Source organism: Ostrea edulis, chromosome 6, assembly GCF_947568905.1.
Source record: "Ostrea edulis chromosome 6, xbOstEdul1.1, whole genome shotgun sequence".
Taxonomy (NCBI): Eukaryota; Metazoa; Mollusca; class Bivalvia; order Ostreida; family Ostreidae; genus Ostrea; species Ostrea edulis.
In genome coordinates, this window is record NC_079169.1 from 56,394,391 (window position 1) to 56,416,351 (window position 21,961).

Sequence of the window (21,961 nt, forward strand, 5' to 3'; positions counted from 1 at the left end):
TTATACGGTACCAATTTTGATGCACCAGATGCGCATTTCGACAAATAATGTCTCTTCAGTGATGCTCAAGCCGAAATTTTGGAAAGTCGAAATAAGAATAAACTTTTAAGAGCTAAAAGGAAAACTAGAGTGCCAAAAACTAGAGCCAAGTTCGTCCAAGGATAGAGCTATGCACAAGGGAGATAATCCTCAATGTTGAAATGAATTTCTGAATTTTATCATAGCAATGAAATATACATCCGCATTTTCAAGCTAGTAACGAAGTACTTAGCTACTGAGCTGTATAGACCCTCGGGGACAAACAGTCCACCAGCAGAGGCCTCGACTCAGGGGTTGTAATGTAAAACTTATACGGTACCAATTTTCATGACCGTCCAATATCTTCTCAAACAGTACGCAACCGCCTTAAAGAGGTACTGATATGTGCCAAACGTTCAAAGGGAGCTGTGGTGCTGACCCAGATACATTAAACATTACGCCTGGCATGAGTGCAAAGACATTAAAGATCTACCAGAGCTGATTGAGCAATTTTGTTTCTTTATAAATGACACAAAATCAAGTTATGGAGCTCTGATGGTAGAAAGAGGGTGTATCGGCGATGAGGAGAACGCCAGAGCACTGTTTCCGTCGCGGAAGTGGACGGATTAGGTAGACGTGGTACTATTATGGTCTGGGTGGGAGTGTCAATGCATGTAAGAACTCCGATTATTCGTGTTATCGGTGGTCTCACAGCAAGGATACATTAAAATGACATTCTTAGACCATGCAGTTCTTGTACCGCATATCACAGCTAATAGAGGCATAGGCTCCCTGTCATAGTGCAAGAACAACTCGGCAATCTCTTGCAGGAAACACCATCCGCGTTATGGCCTGGCCTGGGGAATCCCCGAATCTTAATCCCATTGGACACATTTGGGATTTAGTCAAAAGTAATATCGACCCCCTCCTTCATGCAACATTAACGAATTAGAAAGGTATGTACAACAGAAGTGGCAGCATATACGACATCCTACTATCTAAAGGTACATTTTATCCATGATACAACGATCTCTTGCTGTGATTATAGCCAGAGGTGGTCATACAAGGTACTAATTATGCATTGTGATTTTTCATTTTGAAGGTATGTCATGTTTAAGAAAGTTTGGACAGAGGTCTTATGAGACACAATTTGGAGATTCACGCAGTAACAAATAGAAACATGTATTATTGATTATGGATGAAAACGTTAGATATGGTTTGAGTTTATTCCTTTTATTTGAGAAATTACTGAGTGAACACTTGGAACTTTGGTTCAGGGTATTTTATTTAGAACAAAATCATGTTTTTGCCAAATATACAATTATTTTCAATGGTGGTTCCAGAAAGGCAATAGGGGAATTTGGGTTAGTAGAAGCAGTCATTTCTTGCTCTCATGGAGATATATCTGCGTAGTTTCAAAACATATCAAACTAGTATACCATATATATTGAGGGACTAACATTTAGTATAAATATTTACAACTGGAATATTCCCAATGTAGCATCGTTGCATTTTTAAAGAGCAAATTAGAACAATATCATTTTGTACAAAGTCCTAATTATATTTAATACAATGATTAATTGAATATTACAACACTCGCGTATGACAGGTGTTATATAGGTTAGTATGCCCTCCTTCTTTATGTAACAGTACACTGAGATTCATTTAAAAGACTAGAATTAATCTTGCTAATCATTTTATGTCGAACTTGCTGGACTACAGTCTCATCGAAAATAATACATGCATGATCCGATGTAATTAGCATGGTTGATTTTTACCTTGCTAAGAAAGGAAGGGAATATCATCTTGTTTTGCATCCCCATGCAGGCATACCGATCATATACAAGGAACTGAAACAGAAAACTCCATGTGAGTGGTTGCTACTTTTAGATGTGGAAAAATCAGAGGTTTGTATTTTCTGTTGTGCAGAAGTTTCCTTCATATTAGATCTGCCACTTCAATATTTGCATTATCATTTCAAAGCATAGACCATGATGTTGTCTATTTCGAGATCGATGATTACCATTTTGGTGCACATTAGGACTACTTTGTTTGTCAAATGAAGAACGACACGTATAGTGTGGAGAGCTTTGATCTTGTCTCTTGAAATTGGATGATGTCGACGATGTTTTTTTTCTTCATTTCTCTCAAAATGTCCAGGAACACCAAACAGCTTGAGGACAGCCACTTTTATCAAATTGAAAGAAATCAAGTGAAGAAAAAAACTTTACTAAGATAGTCTATTGGCTGTCGTTAAGGTACAATGTTTTTGTAAATGTAACTTAAGTTAAGAAGTTTAATGAAACGGATATTCATCATAACGTAAGTTTAACATGAAATCTGGAACTTTTAATGAAATTTAGTAAACCTCAAGCCAGGAATTCATCATGAATTGATTGATGGTGAAATGTATTGTTCAAACAATTGAAACATACTTATGACTTCCGAACCATCTTACACTGTAGATTCTGTATCCATCTCACACCGTAGATCCTGTAACCATAATCGTCAAAATGTTTGATTCTTTGGAAAAAAAGTTACATAGGAAACATAATTCTATGACATTACATTGTAATTAGATGTGGCACATTGAGGCGATTTACAGTGATGGCTGTGACAGAAGTTTGACAGGTCTACATAAAGACTTTTTGTAACTAACGTTATCAGCAAAGGGAGATACGACAGGAAGCTCTGAATCTCATTCTAAAATTTGGCAAATGTATTCAGTTGTACTCGTGCTCTATGTTTTATACATATACATGTAAACTGACTTCACAATTTTATACAAAATACCATTTCCTAAGACCTTTAATGTATTAAAATGTTTTAAAGACTGTATCATAACTGCTTGAGCTAACATTTTCATCCTCTTAAACTTCAGATTGTCCCAAAATGATGTTTTTCAATGGGACGTCAAGCGAGTGTGTGCTGTGTAGTTGTAACAAGAACAACACCGTTTCCTGTAACCAGACGACAGAGGAGTGCAACTGTAAGGCAGGGTTTTTCGGACCGTCATGTGACTGCATCCAAAACCAACACAACTGTAACAACACCTACTCCTACTGCTCCTTCCAAGGAAGCGCACCTACCTGTACTTGTCGTCTTGGGTTTTACGGGGAAAATTTGGGCTGTTTTGGTAAGCATTTTTAAATGAACATCATGGATAATTTATGATTTACTCATTGATAGAAAGTATCAAAGTTTAATAATGATTCATTCGAGATTCATGGTTTACATGTACTTTGCAATAATTTCTATGTCTCTGTTCATCAAAGTAAATAAAAATTGACACTGTCTGCTCATCTGTCCACTATCCAAAACATCCATTTTTAGTCTTTGTTGATAAGACTTAATCTCCATTTATGCACAAAATTTAGGTGATGACATTTCACTTTTTAAATGCGGAATTAATGGGAATTAAATTGGACAACCCAGCTAAAGAAGTAGGTACAGTTTCTAAAGTCATCTGGCCCAAAATATCGATGATTTCACTTGGAGCTCAATCTCTGGCATTCAAATAAGGAATAGATTAGCAAACCCAAAACCCGCTCAGTTTGATCAGCAAAATGATTTGTGTCATATGACGAGAGCTTAAAGTTGGCATAAAATTGCAAAATTGCCATTTTCAACGAAAATATCCACAAATTCAGGTGGTTTTCCTTTCAGAAAACATACAGCGCATGCGTCGATCAAATTCATATTCAAGCATGTTTATCATCTTATAATAATACACAATATAAATCATTTTCATTTTGCTCGACAAATGCGCACATCTTTTCCTGAGCAATAATCTGTATGCCATTTGACAGTTTTCAGGCTTATTTTGAAAAAAAAGGCGGGAAATGTCTTATTCATGATGTCATAATGCTATTCAATGAGGAATATCATTCTGATTTTGTTGACATAGTATACCTGGCATATATTCTACTTTCGTAAAACGCTGATTAAGGTTAATTCCAGACACATTTTATTGAGGGAAAATTTTTGGGCCTTTTTATGTATACAATCGTACCCTGTTCTTTCCCCAGTCATACCTTCAGTATCTCATTAAGACTTTCTTATCAATGCATTAATGTGGATTCGGAGATCATGCGGTGGTTCAGTGGACGAAATTGATGAAAGGTGAAGATAACTATATGAAGTCTCGTTACTTCCTGGGGACCACTTGTTACCATATGAAAGGTGCAGATAACGAACAGTGATCAATCTCATAACTCCTGTATGCAATACAAAATAGAGAGTTGTGCAAACACGAACCCCTGGATATCTCAGAGGTGGGATCAGGTGCTTACGATGAGTAAGCATATCCTGTCGATCGGTCACACCCGCCGTCTTGATCAGGTAAACGGAGTTCTCCGCAATCAAAACCAGTGTGCCTATAACGGCCTAACAATGGATATGAAACACGTCAGATAGCATTTGACCTAATGATAGGTTGTATTAGTAAACTAGATTATTATAACTACCATAGAATTTGTGAAAAGTTTACTTTAAACGAGACTGTTAAAATCCCTGCATTATCAACTTGTTTGTCAGTAGCCTGTCTCGATTTCAAAACCAATCATACGCAGTATAAGTTCTTGCGTATCAAATTCGTTGAATATATATATATATAAATACTATATGCAGGTGATAATGGAATATTCCTACATAAATATATAGTAAGTTCATCCCATTTGTCATAATGCTGAGTTGTTAGCTTGTCGTTGATATCTTTTTTCAATAAAATATCTAAGTATGAAGCAGAAGTGGATGACTCTGGGGTCTTTTATTTGGAGTTCACATGGATGCAAGGTGAAGATAACGTACAACAATCAATCTCATAACTCCTATAAGCAATACTAAATAGATGAATATATCGAATTGACATATGAATAAAAATTATTATTGTTAATAGACAAAACGTCGCTGACATATATAAATGTCGCATTGAAGGCCACAGCAAGATTTTTTTATTCTCACGTAGAAGGTTTGGATAAATTCTGCTTCAAAGGACATAAAAACAGGTCAGCTAACAAAATAGCACAGTTCGTGCCCATGGGAATTCCAACATACTTCCCAATCACCAAAGACTATGAAGATATTGTCAATGAGGAACTCCAGCATATTTTTTATTTCAAATTCAGATTACTTGTGCGTGGAATCAGAGTGGTATTTAACAAAGTAATTTTTTGGATGACTGATCTCTAGATATGAGTATTTTCCTTTTTTCTGTCTATGATGTTAAAAAGTTTAGTCTTTAATTTATCGTGAAGATGGTCGTGTAATGTGTTGAAAAGTCATACGTTTTGGTGTTGTTGATTTGAGAAAAGATTTGTGATTTCAAGTTTACTTAAAGTTCTTTAGAAATTTTTAGAATCTACATTTGATTTACACCACTTCTGACATGTAGTGACACAGTACGTTTGAAAATATTCCTTCACAGCTGTTAATATTTTTGTGAGAAGCATATACCTTTCTATGTTTTAATTTTCTGTTTGTTTACAAACTATTGTAGAACCTTTGCGATTTATCAGAAATACTGGTGTTTTGGAATTATACCATAGAGGTGAATGGAAGCTCATTTCCACTAGTGATAAGTGGAATGATGATGAATCAAAAGTGATCTGCAGACAGTTAGGCTTACCAACGTAAGATAATGTTATATTATAAGTTTGTACGTTAAATTTCAAGGAAATGCTCACTTTTGATTTTTCAGATTTTGATGAAGTGCTACAAAGTTAACCTTCAATAATGATGCAAGGCATAATATGTTGATTTCTAAATATATTCTATAGGTTTTATGTGCGATACACAATCAAACATCGAAGTGCAACCAACCTGAAATACAGTGATTATAATAGGAAGAAAAAATTAACTGAAGTTTCTTGTTCGGGAGAGGAAAGACAAATATCACAGTGCAGTTTCGGTGCATGGTCATATAGTGCCAGCTACACACCATTGGCAATCATCGAATGCAGAAGAGGTAAAGGTTTATCTGAAAAATAATTAATGTATATATACACATGTATATATAATAATATTATATATCCCAAAGCCAATTTACTCATAATGGACAACAGACTCAATCGGCTTTGGGATATTTTTATTAAACTACTACTTGTTTAGATTTATCTAAATATCTATATCTTGATAGATAGAGGCAAGCTTCGCAAATAAATGCACCATTTTAACTCGTTGGATAGAGTAAATATCAATTCATGCAATTATAGATGTTCTATCTATCCTATTGCCTCTTTCTCTACCTTTAGTTTTGAGATGATTCAACGAAATAGCTTATTCAAATAAGTCCCGAAGCGTCATTACCGTTAATGTGGTGGTTGTCTGGGCTCCTACGCGAGAAAAAAAATAGTGTGATAAATATTGTAGAGTTAGACAAATTTTCATTCATATCTATGGATGAAACGTGTTTTAAAAGGCATTTAAACAATTAAGCCTAGTACCTAATTATTTAATTTCCTTTTTAAAACTTTACCAAGTATTCATTTTGTTGAATTAACATTCAAAGGATAAAATTCTTCAAAATTATGCTTCAGTTTTAGACACATGTGATAACCCAGTCAAAAGGATGGATAAATATGAGTTACCATACCTATACTGGATTCGTAAACTTCACAAAAACCCTTACAAACAAAGATACATTGTTGGATCCAGTAAATGATTTATCAAGCCCCTATGTTTGCTCCTCACGACAATTTGAAGAGCTGTGAAGGAGAAACTCCACACGTATTGTGCCAGAACATATGCCAGAAGTGGTGTAAATCAAATGTGGATTCTTAAGAAAATTTAAAGAATTTTAGTAAACTTGAAATCGCAAAACTTTTCTCAAATCAACAAAATCAAAACGTATATCTTTTAACACTTTACACGACCATTCATCATGATAACGTTGAGACGAAATTTGTTGACACCATAAACACTTGCTTCTTCAACCAAAATGGAAAAAGGAAATACTCGTATCTAGTGATCAATCATCCAAAACTTACTTTGTTAATCATCACCCTGGTTCAAGCACAAATACTCTGAAGTTGAAATAAAATAAAATATGCTGGGGTTTCTCATTGACGGTATCTTCGTAGTCTTTGGTGATCAGGGCCCTTATTCACAAAATATCTTGCAACTAAGCTAAAAACAATTATTCTGTCTGATAATCAAATACCGACCACAAGATCATAAGTATGTATTCAAATTTTGTAAATCATGGATGTACTTTGCATATCAATTAAGAAAATCTACAAGACATAAAAGAATAAGAAAATTACAGTGTTCGTAAATCTTGATCATTGTCGTAAGATATTTTGTGAATAAGCTTTAAGGTTACATGTCTTCCAACAATCTATTGGAATTCTCATTAGCACGAATTGTGCTCTATTGTTAACTGATCTGTTTTTATTTTCAGAGTTTATTCAAAAGCTTCTACATGAGAAGAAACAATTCCTGCTGTGGCCTTCAATTCAACATTTAAATATATGGACGTGTTATTTATTAAGAATAACAATTTCCAATCATATTCGATATACCCTTGTGAACTCAAAATAAAATACACCAGAGTCCTCCAATCTGCTTCATACTTCGATATTCTATTGAAAATAAATATTAACGGCAAACTGATAACTCAACTTTATGTATGACGAAAGGGGTGATTTCAGCTTCTCCATCGTCAATATTTCCCATATTTATGTAGTAATATTCCATTATCACCTTCATAAAGAGTTTATATCTCTCAACTGATTCGATACGCAAGAGCTTCTTTTACATATGATCAGGGTTTTTTTTAAATCGAGGCAGGCTACTGACAAACAAGTTGATGTTACAGGGGTTTCAACAGCCTCGTTTAAAGTAACTCCTGTGGAGTCTTTTATTTGTAGTTCACAGGGATATATCGAGTCGACATATGAATGAAAATTATTATTGTTAATAGATAAAACGTCGTTGATATATCTAAATGTCGCATTAAAGGCCACAGCAAGATATTTTTTATTCTCACGTAGACGTTTTTGAATAAATTCTGTTTCATAAGAATATAAAAACAGGTCAGCTTACAAAAGAACACAAGTCATGCCCATGGGAATTCCAACATACTTTTACCCGTATGTTGCCTGTTTTACCGTTTATAAAACATGTATTGAAACAAGGCATCAAAATCGTGACCGTCTCGGTCAATCGAAAATGGGATAGGCTGAATACTTATCGACTCGCCATCGTACAGTGTATAATAACATTACAGATCCAGTGCTTACGATATCGGCCCAAGTTTGAATAGGATCCACGTAGCTATTGCGTTGTAGTTAAAGAACATATCATGTAGAGTGAAAAGACTAATCTAAACAAATGATTTGACATACAATACTAAAACATGCGCAATATTCAACAATGTTTTAAATAGTGTACAAGGTAGTGACTGTTCTCTCTACGTCGGCAATCGCTGGAAGCTTTGCTTCACGCCAGGGGTTGAAAGCTTGACGTCTTTTAATAATGCGTTGAGATATTTTTAAAGATGAAAATGTTTGTGCCTCATTTTATGCCTATATATATATATATATATATATATATATATATATACTCAGTAGCTAACAAGTCCGTTCGTGTCATTATCTAAGTATGATAATCTGCATAATAATCTGTTCTCCGTATCTTCTGATATTGACGAAGTTTTGATCGTATATACACTAAATGGTGACTTGACCAACTTTGGCCAGTTTCAGTTACATATACTCTTCTGTGTCATATTCTATACAGCTGCGGTAGTGAACAATTTCATGCAGGTACTGGGATGTATCATCTATTCTTTGTATGATATTGTCATAAAAAGTTAAATAAATGTGATTGATTCCCATGCATGCATGAATTTATATGTTATTGCACGATTCCATTTTTAAGCAGTTATGACTAATAACTAACTCTTAGGATAAAGTCATTTTCAATTTGTATATTCTGCTTTGAAAATATAAAATAACCATGGAGTGGTTTATTAATAGTATTTCATAACAAACAGATTGTCCAGATTTTCTGTATGGTCCAACGTGCAAGAGATGTGAATGCAACCAGCAGTACTCCAGATACTGCAATAAAAGTACAGGAGAATGCGTATGTAAATCAGGCTACTCTGGTGACACGTGTGACTGTGTGCAGGGATCTCATTTCTGTAACGCCACCTATGCGTTTTGTGGACTACCAACTCCATACTGTTACTGCAGGGATCAGTACAATAGGCGTGGACTAAACTGCGAAGGTATAGTTATCTTCCCTTACCATAATATATTAAACCATGTGACACACAGTTGCAGCAAATTTGCAGCGGATTTCTAGTTGTGACACACTTGCCTCAAATATTTATTTCGAATGCAAATTCATTCTCTGACATATGGTTTGTGGCAAATTTGCGCATACATTTACTGAACATTTCTGGCACGTTTGTAGCAAGTTTGTGACATACATTTGTCACACATTTCTGTTACACAGTCTGCTGGAAATTTATATTTGCATTTATTACAACTAAACTAAGCCAAAAAATATATATCAAAGTTTTATTAAGCTATTCCTCCATTTTTATGTTCATGTAATTGGAGATTCGAGGCATATAAGTTTTGGTCTGTCAATTTGTCTGCAAAAACTTTGACCTTGGTTATAACTTTTGATTGGGTGATAGGGCTGCCATATTTCACATGTGTATCACTTGTAAGAAATCTTTCTTTTGGTACCAAATTTTTTTGACCCTGTAACTTTTATCTTGGAGTTTCACCCAATTTATACGTCCGTCGAAGACATGATGCATTATGGTATGGCGTTATTCGTCAGACCGGATTGTGTGGACTGGATACACAGCGAGCAGTGATTCTCTCACCAGAAGGCGCGTTACGCAAGCTTTACATACACTTCTGTCAACGCTTGGAATCATGCCACAATATAATCACATGATATAAACAATCATTCTCGTTTTCCTTTCCCTATTGAAAGTTCTGGCAACAGGTGATATATCAGGCTCTTTTCATAGCTCACTGGCACTTTGAGAAGTACATATTTACCATTTAGCTGTTTGTCTCTAATTTTACAAGTTTGATCGTATTTTTACAGCCTTTCTTATTTTTGATTCCATGTTTACATTTAAATCTCCACCACGTGAATATCCTACATTCATACGCATATTACAAAGTAGTTCCAAATTTAGGATCAGAAAACGGCGATTTTAAACAATTTACAGTAAGCATCAATTTAATTGCACCAAAAACATTTCATAATATGACTAGATATTTAGTCCAAAACATAAATGTTGGATATTAGAAACTTTTACAAGATTTCTTTAAAAAGCTGTTGACAGAGGTGTTGTGCGAGGAGCGCACGGAACTCTGGGTAGAGAATGAGCGAACAGTAAGGATTTTACAACTTGGTACATTTGATCACCATGATGAGAGGAAAATGTCTCATTGTTCTCAAGGTCAGAGGTTTAAGGTCAAGGTCGTAGTATCAGTTAGAAGGAAAACATTGTAGGCAGGATACAGACTGAGCTCACAGGGATATATCAAATCGACATATAAATGAAAGTTATTATTGTTGATAGACAAAACGTCGTCGATATATCTAAATGTCGAATTGAATGCCACAACAAGAGATGTTTTCTTGTCGCGTAGAAGTTTTTGAATAAACTCTGCTTCATATGAATATAGAAACAGGTCAGCTAACAAAGGAGCACAAAGTTTGGATGCAATAGTAGAAGTATAGCTGTAGGAAATACAGGATGTAGGCTTGAACTTGAAATAAGTTGGAATACACGACTCAACCCTTTTATGACGAAGAATGTTGCTTATGTTAACGGCATCTATTCCTTTGTTTGTAAATTTGAGCTAAAGGAACTGGAGGCATGATTTGGAAGGAATATCATCCATGGCCCGTGCTGGTTTAAAGAGCCTGTGATTGGCAACATCCATAATCATAGAGTTCTATACTCAGGAGTTGAAAATTCAAGTATAGACTAGCTCTAGCTTCTTCAAATAACGAAAGTAAAACTCTCAATGGAACAGAGTAAAGTTTTGTACGAATATGATGTGGACCTAAGTGTCTGTTGACCTAAAGCAAAAGTGAATCAAACGTGACACCATTTATACTTGGTCTTTTATATGAACGATGTCCATGACTGCGTTTCCGTCTTTGAGCATTGGAAAAGAGTCCCATCACATTCACGTTATTTCCTTGTGGACTAGTCAAATTTCCCACATCATATACATTATCTTTACATCCATATCGAAATGCAGTACCTAGAGTTCTGATCCAGTGATCTTATTGACAAAATGGATTCATCTGGTGCATTAAAATGCTTGTGAAGAAGTTAGTTACCACCATTATTTATTTGAAATATGTACCCCGATATTCTTTCATTAAGTGAACACTTGGTTTCTCCCACATAAATTAAGCCACATAGGTTACACTCAATGGCGTAGATAGCGCTAGAAGATTTACAAGTCAAATTATCAAAAGTTTTTGTACAGAAACTACGTCCTTTGAGATTACTACTAAATGAATTTCTAGTGATCAGTATATCACAAGTTTTGATATTTTTTGCAGAACATTTTGAGATTGAGTAAATGGGATCTGAAAAGAAATTATCAAAAATATCTCTTAAAGGAACATAACAGGTTTTTTTTAATTTGGGTATACGAATTTCGCTTTTTGTACCAAAGCTGATAATCTGACGATTGTAAATAAGACAAATCTTTGATATTTCAAAGGATAATCCGAGAACACTAACCGATCTGTAGGAGCCTGTGTCCCTTACAAACTCTAAAGAGTGACACCTTTTTATACTGAGCGACGTGTCAGCCAGTATTATTTCGTTATTGTGTACATGAATATTCATGAAGGAACATATAGAGCAACAAGTATCCTCGGGGACAGGCTGTCTACCAGCGGAGATACAAGCTCGATGGTTAAATGAAAGGCGAAGATAACGAACAGTGACCAATCTCATAACTCCTATAAGCAATACAAAATATATAGTTGGGCAAACACGGACCCCTAGACACACCAAAGTTGGGATCAGGTGCCTAGGAGGAGTAAGCATCCCCTGTCGACCGGTCACACCAGCCGTGAGCCCTATATCCTGATCAGGTAAATAAGTTATCCGTAGTCAAAAGTTGCCGAATCAAAATAATGGTGCCATATGATTAACTACATATGGGGACTTACAATCCTACAAAATACGTTGAGCGGTTCCGGAGAAGTTACATCCACAAAGTGAAGTGGGATAGACACACGGATACCGACATTTCCACATGTATGTCCGCCTCCGCTTTGAGACGGGGAACAAAGAAACAACCAAACAATGGTTCTATGGCTCTGAGAAGTGTTCTATTTACGCTCTAATATAAGATTTTATATCCAAGATAAGAAGTAATGGTTTTCACTCAGATGGAATGCACTTGAAATCCATTGTCTAAAATGCACTCTGACGATATATAGGAACTTTTGATGCATCCCTTTCCCCTCTTGTTTACAAAAAGATATTACATATGATGATTATTCAGTATCTTTTCTTACAATCTATTCCTGGTGTCCTAATGTTTCTATAGTATCTCCATCAATATATTTTTGATGTCTAATTCATAAATGATGAAGTGCTGAGTGAGTCTGTGAGTAGAAACATCAAAGATCCTGACGAAAATATCAACAGCTATAAAGGAGAAAATTAAAACTTACTGTGCGACTACATATGCCAGAAGTGGTGTTAATCAAATGTGGATTCTAAAAAATTTCTAAACAACTTTTAGTAAACTTGAAATCGCAAAACATTTCCCAAATCAATAACATCAAAACCTATGATTTTTCAACATTATATACGAACATTACTCACGATGAATTAAAGACTAGACTTTTTGACATCATAGACAGTTGCTTCTTTAACAAAAATGGAAAAAGGAAATATTCATATCTTGTGATCACTCATCCAAAAACATACTTTGTTAAACACCACTCTGATTCCACGCACAAGTACTCTGAAGTTGAAATAAAAAATATGCTAGAATTCCTCATTGACAATATCTTCGTGGTCTTTGTTGATCAAGTTTTCCAACAGTCAGTTGGAATTCCCATGGGCACGAAGTGTGCTCCTGTGTTGCCTGACCTGTTTCTATATTCGTATGAAGCAGAATTTATTCAAAAACGTCTAGGTGAGAAGAAAAAATCCCTACCCGTGGCCTTCAATTTGACATTTAAATATATCAACGACGTTTTATCTATTAACAATAATAACTTTCATTCATATGTCGATTCGATATATTCCTGTGAGCTCGAAATAAAAGACACCACAGAGTCGTCCACGTCTGCTTCATACTTAGATATTTCATTGAAAGTAGACATTAACGGCAAACTGACAACTCAACTATATGACAAACGGGATTATTTCAGCTTCTCCGTCGTCAACTTCCCATATTCCATTATCACCTGTATATGGTGTTTATATCTCTCAACTGATTCGATATGCAAGAGCTTGTTCTGCGTATAGTCAGTTTTTAAATCGAGGCAAGCTACTGATAAGCAAGTTGATGGTACGGGTGTTTCAACAGTCTCGATTGAAGTCAGCATTTCGCAAATTCTATGGTCGTTATAACGGTCTAGTTCATCTATACAACGTATCATCGGGTCAAATGCTATCTGAAGTGTTTCATATCGATTGTTAGGCCGTTCTTGGCACACTGATTTTGACTACGGATAACTCCGTTTACCTGATCAGGATATAGGGCTCATGGCGGGTGTTACCGGTCGACAGGGGATGCTTACTCCTCCTAGGCACCTGATCCCACCTCTGGTATGTTCAGGGGTCGTGTTTGCGCAAGTCTCTATTTTGTATTGCTTATAGGAGCTATGAGATTGATCACTGTTCGTTATCTTCGCCTTTCATATTACAGGAGTTAAGGATATGCGGGACGATGATCACGTGATGATTGCGAATCTATTATAAATGTAGAACCGGACGCAGCGTAGTTAAAGCTTCAAGAGAAAAATCACAATGCTCTACAGACACACTATATGACGTCACAATAAAAAAAGTACGTCACGACGTTGTACCGCGGGAAAAATGTCATCATATTTTGTTGTAATTTGCTACCGCTGCCAAGCGTCATGTGTAAATCTGTTGATTGAATTCTTGTCAAATGATAATTTTTATTTCTATTTCATATTGATTACAATTATCCCTTTTCATATACATTGTATATATTATATATATAGTATGCGCCACAGTAATTATGATAGTATAGCCTATAAGTCACCGAAATCGCTCCTACATGTACATGCAATTTGAATTTAGGCATTTACAAAAGGAAAGTCAATCGTACGTAAACAATGACTCGGTGCAAGTGTAAGATGATGATCGTTTGTTGATATTGACTATAGTAGTGTGAAACTAGAACTGGTCACACATTTCACCGAATCTTGCTTGGGAAACGTACGAACTATTCTGGTGCTTTTATAATCGATCATTGTTTGCAAAAAATACCACCACCACCACACCCCCCCCCCCTCCATATGCCGAAGATCGATACTTTTGATCAAATATTAACGTCCATGCTAGGAATGTTTAATTTTCCCAAGCATTTTCATGTAAATCTAAGTACGCTTTATCTCTCAAACTATTTTATATTACAAATTATTTTTACTAACTTTACGAAACACTGCTGCGAAAATGGTAACTAATGTAATAAATATGATACACGTCGGAAAGTATGCGAGAAGCAGACGTATGAAAAAGAAAAAAGTGCAAAGTCACAACGTGTGTGACACGTAAATTCCTTGAAAAATAGGATGGAGACGATCGAGTAAAGCGACACTAGCTACCCTGGCCGCGGAAGTACTGTTGATCTTGTAAAGGAAGTAGTAGCTCATATTGATGTTAACTAACCCGTGGTTTGAAGGAAGACGAATTGTAGAGCTAGACGTTTTGTCCAGTCATGTATGATATACACATGTATATTTAAAAAAGATTAAAATTTTAATTTGTTTTCATTAACTCAATTTTTGTTCCATAATCATGAAAATTCTAAATATTTCAATAGGTTCAAAACAAATATAGTTTCTAACAATGTATTGAAAAACAGGCACAAAGAATTAGGCTGCCCCTCCCCCCTCCCGTCTTTGACAGTGATCATTTTAAAAAAAAATTGTTGTGCAAGTAAATTGAGACTGTCCCCTCCCCCATTACTTTTAATGAAAAGAATATAAGCTTGAAAATTATTATTTAAAAAATATTCCGCCAACCCTAACCCCAAGTGTACATATCAATGAATAACTTCAAGGACGCCTACCTCAAAATCAAGATTAGCTTCATCCCTTCATATTTCTACAGGAAGTTAGGTATATGAATAGCTTTTAATTGCAGTGTTTGTAAAAAAAAAAATTCATTGACAGGTTTTTGAGCAGTGTTTTATTTAGTATATGGACTACCCTGTTTTTGAGTACTAATTTCCACCCCAAATCCTTAAATTTTCCCAATTTCTTATTATACGGTTATGTTTAAGCATGTTATTATTATTTATTTTATATTTTAAAGATTATTGTAAAAGATATATATAAAAATTCCATCAAATTATTTTTTTGAAATGAAAATCGAAATAATCTTGTAAAATTCACAATTTTCGAAAAGGTGGGTAATTCAAAGCTTATTATCTCCCTTGTATACCTAGAAAGTGGCCATAAAATGTATACACATTGTAAAGGACATTCTGATGGTGCTTCTTGAAAAAAAGAAAAAATATTCATTGACAAGTTATTTTTGGCCACATCGTCCCGCATGTCCTTAAGGGACTTTGTTGAATTTGTACATGGGACAATTCGTGGACACAACTCCTCCAAAACTGCTCAACGGATTTTGTTCAAATTTTGCGAAATTTCGCACCGCCATTTTCAATCGACAATTTCTACAGAAGTTATAGGACTTTTGTGTTTCAACTTTTTTTACGGGGAAAGGGGCCATATGGCTACGCGTAGCGATCTTCTTTTTAAAACCAAGGGATGTTTTCTTTGGATGTTAATCTTTTTTTCTGATTAATACTACACAATCCTTTGAAACAGATTGTATGTGATATACAGGATCAGTGCCGTAAGTTGCATTATTTTTTAACATTAACAATTAAATGACTTGATCACGGGCTCATTTGGAAAATAATACTGATCACTTACGGCTTTTTGAATCATTTTTCACATCTACACGCAAACAAAATATACATGTACTTAAGCAAACTATAGTTCGCTACTATTGTCAAATCTTTAATACTTTTCTATTGAGGAACTTTAATCCACTGTAAAACTTTGATACTTTAAAAACCTTTGATCCATTGAAAAACTGAAATTTTCATTATTTGAAAAACTTTGATCAATCAAAATACATTAGTATGACATTAATGAGTTCGCACAATGGCCGACCGTCACGACAATCGCAATAACACATGGAATATTCTAAGCGCCTGTTTTGTATCAATAACGGAAAATTCACTTACCAAATGCAGTTAGTACTTTGTAGTATGATATCGGGGGCGTAACACACCACGAATTCTCCTTGATAAACTGTTATAAAGGCTCCGAATGAAATGTGTTATCTATAGTGACATACTTTAATCAAATTCATTGAATTACTGTTTGGTAATCACAGTGATTGTTGTGATCCTGGAATATGAAAGGTGCAGATAACGAACAACGATCAATCTCATCACTCCTAATATTATTCTATTTGTTCACCTTTTCCAGATTCACTACGATTTTATAACAATGTCATTGGACGCGAGGGCATACTACAGATCTACAAGAATCGGTCCTGGAACACGTTTTGTGATGATTCATTTGCCAGAGATGAAGCACTTGTTGCATGTAGACAATTACGACTTCCAACGTATGTACAGATATTCAATTCATCGTAGATTATTTAAGCATTACATTTTTAACTTCAGTTCTCTGGAGTGCATGCTCATTTTACTTTACCTCGCTCCTTCATTATTAAAGACTTGAATGATAACTAGGTATATATCATTCTATGAATTTATTTGCTGGAATTCCTCCAGTCAGTAATATCATCTCATAATATTCCCTAATGAAAATTTGCGTCCGAAGTTTTCCCGAATCTTTTCTTAATTTGATATCTGAATGAATTCTGAAACGGAATCTGACAAATGCCTGGAATTGGAACATTTCAGAACATTTTCAGACTTTGTGTCAGCCAATGCGAGCAAGGATTCAGTAAAATTTTCAGATAATTTTCAGACTGTAAGTAAGCAAGGCTTCAGAAATATTCAGTACCTTTTCAGCAATCATTCAGTGCTGTTTCAGAGATTATTCAGTGTCGTTTTAGCAATTATTGAGTGATTGTTCAGCAATATTCAATACCTTTTCAGTAATTATTCAGTGCTGTTTCAGCAATCATTCAGTACCGTTTCAGCAATAATACTGCACCTATTCAACAATGTACTGCAACACCTTTTCAGCAATATTACGGTGATTTTTAGCAAGAATTTGCTAGATTGCAATCCTGCAATACACTTTAAAAAATAATTGACACAAATAAAACATTTCAAGTATTTTTTTCTTTTTCAATCAATATATGACTCTAAAATGTACTTTAATTGTCTTTTAAGCACCTTTTATTATTAAACACCGAGAACTCTTTGATTTATATGTAGTACAGGCACTTAATTGGCCTATTAACACTAAAATTCACACATGAAAGGTGAAGATAACGAACAGTGATCAATCTCATAACTCCTACGAGCAATACAAAGTAGATAGTTGGGCAAATACGGACCCCTGGACACACCAGAGGTGGGATCAGGTGCCTAGGAGTAAGCATCCCCTGTCGACCGGTCACACACGCCGTGTACCTCGAACTGCCAATAAAATGGCGTCGAAGATTCAGGGAAATCAAAAGCTAGAGGTTTTCAGGCATTCTCCCTCACGGTATTTACTAAATTCTGAGACATGGCTGTTGACCAAACGTTACCGTATTGATTGTTTCCCTCATGCAATACTTCCGTCTGAGATGAATATTAAACTGGTACCCTTATCAGCCTCGACTATCTCGTATGTAAATAGCAATTATCAGCAGGGGACCATTTTACATCTAAATTAAAAAATCGTACTAAAAGTCGCCAAAAGTGTTATACTCTTAAAGTGAAAGATACATTTAAGGTGGGTCGATCCTCATGTGACTTATCAATATTATTGGTTAAAAGAGGAAAAACTGTATTGATTTCCACTCAATATAGTTTAATCTAACCAATAACCAAAGAAAATATGTATGTTGCCACCCTTTTAAAGACGGCAGACATACAAAAACAGAAGCATATAACAACATAAAAAATCGCACATTTTCGTTAAACAGAATGATGAAAATTAATGAAAACTTGTTGAAATGACAAATTTTAAATGTCAACAGTTTAAGAAATCTGATAGTTCATAGATATATAAAAATTAATAGTGGATATTAGTGATATCATTGTGTCATAGACATGCAGTAGAGGAAATTCCAGCATAGGAGTTATTGCCCTTGACAACATTTTTAAAATTATAAATAATTGATTATCTATGGAAAATAAAAACTTTTTCAGTATCAAAAGTTTACCAAATTTTTTATTTTATTCAGTGAATAAAATTCCTCTGAAAGATATATTTCAATCATGCGCAAAATTTCATTAAATAAAGATTTTGCAAAAACCTATGACATCACATGAGGATCGATCTACCTTAAATCTTTCTCCTATAATTTTTTTATCGATTTTTGATACTTTGGCAATTTCTGGAAGAAAAACAGAAGATGGCAGGGTAGTATCAACGCAGTGCAGTGAGAAGATTCTGCCTTATAAAGCTTGTAAGTTTCCAAACCAAATTGATCAATTATTATTGAAAATGACGGTCATATGAATAAATAGCACTTGGATTTCAATTTTGAAGTCGATATGACTGAATAATGAAAGTCGCGGATGTTTTTTACACAGTACGATATTTATTATACCCCAGAACGATGTTCGGGGGGGGGGGGGTATATAGAAATCACTCTGTCTGTCTGTCTGTCCGTCCGTCCGTTTGTCCGTCTGTGCAGATTCGTGTCCGGGCCATAACTTCTTTGTTCTTTGACTTAGGCATACCATATTTGGCACACAGGTGGATCACCATGAGACGATGTGTCGAGCACCTTCCTGACTTCCATATGACCTCGAACTCAAGGTCAAAATTAAAGGTTTTTACAATGGATTCGTGTCAGGGTCATGGCTTCTTTGTTCTTTGACATAGGCATACCATATTTGACACATGAGTGTATCACCATGAGATGATAGGTCAGGTACCTTCATGACCTCTATATGACCTTGAACTTTGACCTCAAGGTCAAAATTGATGATAGGGTTTTGACATAGTCATACCATAAGACATGGGTGTATCACCATGAGACTATGTGTCATGTACATTCATGACCTCTTTATGACCTTGACCTTTGATCTCAAGGTCAAAATTACAGGTTCATGCCTTGGATTTGTGTTTGAACTATATCTTCAATTTTCTTCTACAAAGGCATACCATATTTTTACACTCAGGAAAGAGGTAATTTATACCTATTAACAACACCCTATGGGATTTGGGAGATTGGGGTAAGCGGAGGGGGGTATTCTTAGTGAGCATTGCTCACAGTACCTCTTGTTAGGACACCCATGTTTTCTTATGTAACAGTGTGTACAAATTTCAAGCTAAACACTCAAATGAAGTTCACTGCCCACAATTATAACATATACGCACGGACCTTTTCAACACGCTGTTAAACGACAAGTTACGATCTTAATTTTCTCAACACAATTTTGCCAGTGACATCGTTCCATACATTCACAACGTCTCGTTGGTTGAAAAATTATGAAAATGCTGAAATGAATTTTGTATTTAATTCCAATTGCAAAAATATGCTATGGTAAAGCAGTTTAAGTATTTCCATGACACAAGATGCTTTTGAATTCATTCATTGAAACACAAGAATTGAATTACGATTATGAATTAAATGTACAGTATATATCATAAGAAGGGGGTCTTATGTGACTGTGTGATTGTATTGTTATGTGGCTTCTAATATATTGTTATTATATCTTTACAGTTTCAGTAAGTAATTCTTAGGAGAACTAGATGATAAACAGGCCGATTATTTATAATTGGAAAGAGGAAGGAGTTGAAACTGAACATTCTTGAGGGTGGCTTGTGCTGAGTTTTTTTTTTATTATTTTGTTTTGGAAACTTCCATTAAACAACGAAAAATTCGTGATGTATCAATTTCAACTTTGTTTAGTAATTGGACAAATGATCCACTGTAAAAAGTACCAAAAAACACTGTTGCAACAGAATAGCCAGCGTAATGGATGCCCATGATTTATATCTATATATGTGGTGAAGTTTTGTACATAGTGTATCCAGAGACACAAACATGAGCACAGTGAATTTGTTTTTTATTATATCATGTACATTATTGAATGATTACATTGCCATGTGTTATGATAATAATTTAATATATCTCTAAGCCATTTGTCTTTCTGAAGTTGATATTGCAGAGTTTCAGACAATTTCAGCAATTTGAATGTTTCAGATTCTCTCAGCAGCTTGTCTGAATGTTTCAGCAATTAAGAAATGTTTAAGCAATGCTCAAGGTGTTTCAGCATACATGTATATGCTGAAACATGTTCAGCATTGATTCAGCAAGGAAATTTTCCAGTAAGCATCGTTTCAGATTTGTTTCAGATATCTTTCACCTAATTCTCAGCTATATATTTTCACGCCATGTCGGGTTAAGATAATAAGTTCTCAATAGATATCATTGTGGATTGTGGCGTCCGTGTGGTAGAGAGCTCTAAAGCTACATGTATATACTGTATACAGGGTTATTTTCGCCCTGTGTTATTTTCGCCTTTCTACACTTGCAGACAGTTTCGTCCCGTTTTGAATTCTTCCAGACATAGTTGTGTTAAAAGAGAGATATGATAGAAAATCGTTTCGCCCACTCTTAAATTCGTCCAGTGACAACGAGGGCGAACGGGACGAAATTAGAACGGGGACGAATATTTCCTTGTACACAGTATTTCGTATAATTTCTACATTTTCATACCTAGTGAATTTTCGGTGTTTTCATTCTTTGAAATGAATGATGTTATCGAAACAGATTAAGATATATGGCTCACAGCGGGTGTGACCGCTCGATAGGGGATGCTTACTCCTCCTAGGCACTTGATCCCACCTCTGGTATATTCAGGGGTCCGTGTTTACCCAACTCTCTATTTTGTGTTGCTTATATGAGTTATGAGATTGATCACTGTTCGTTATCTTCACCTTTCATCAGGATGATGAAACTGGCAAACTTTCCGCTTTATATATTTTCTAAAAATGGTCATGTGACCGAATCAACCAATGAATAATTGTCCTTTCTAGAGCATCTTTAGGTACAAAAATTCAGATATAGAAAAGTACATCACGTCAAAGTGTCCTATTCCCATACAATGAATCATCATGTTGAGTTAAAATGATTGCATACCAACATAAGTCAAATAATTCTTTCTTTTAAAAAAACCCTGGAAAACCACAATCCTATATGTAGAAATACAGAACAACATTACGTAAATTGTACATTCTGCCATCACAATTAGTACAAGGTAGTTTGATCACCTATGTTGCAAATGAATTACATCATATAAAACAGATAATTTCAAATATCTAAATAATCGAACAATGCTACTGTTCACTATAAGATGGTATATCTATAGATAAAATTTCACGTGATGCATTCATTCGTAAACAAGATCCGGAAATGCCAGTCGGCTAACATTCAACATGTAATATTAAAAATAAGTTACGTGATTTACAATCGTAATACTTGATTTCACGTTAAATTATCGATATGATTTACATCAACACATCTGACTTAGAATGTAGCTTTACCGAAAATCTT

General features: G+C 35.0%; 1 protein-coding gene across 3 annotated transcripts in view; it reads left to right on the forward strand.

Annotated features, from left to right (window-relative positions):
* Window positions 1-21,961, forward strand: part of LOC125645466 (uncharacterized) — a 147,297-nt gene that overhangs the window by 39,826 nt on the left and 85,510 nt on the right. For all 3 annotated transcript variants that reach the window (XM_056140159.1, XM_048871008.2, XM_048871007.2), the window contains exons 16-20: window positions 2,900-3,154; window positions 5,516-5,648; window positions 5,796-5,983; window positions 9,014-9,250; window positions 16,750-16,891. In XM_056140159.1, the coding sequence (XP_055996134.1) occupies window positions 2,900-3,154; window positions 5,516-5,648; window positions 5,796-5,983; window positions 9,014-9,250; window positions 16,750-16,891 (955 nt within the window). The remainder of the gene's footprint in view (window positions 1-2,899; window positions 3,155-5,515; window positions 5,649-5,795; window positions 5,984-9,013; window positions 9,251-16,749; window positions 16,892-21,961) is intronic.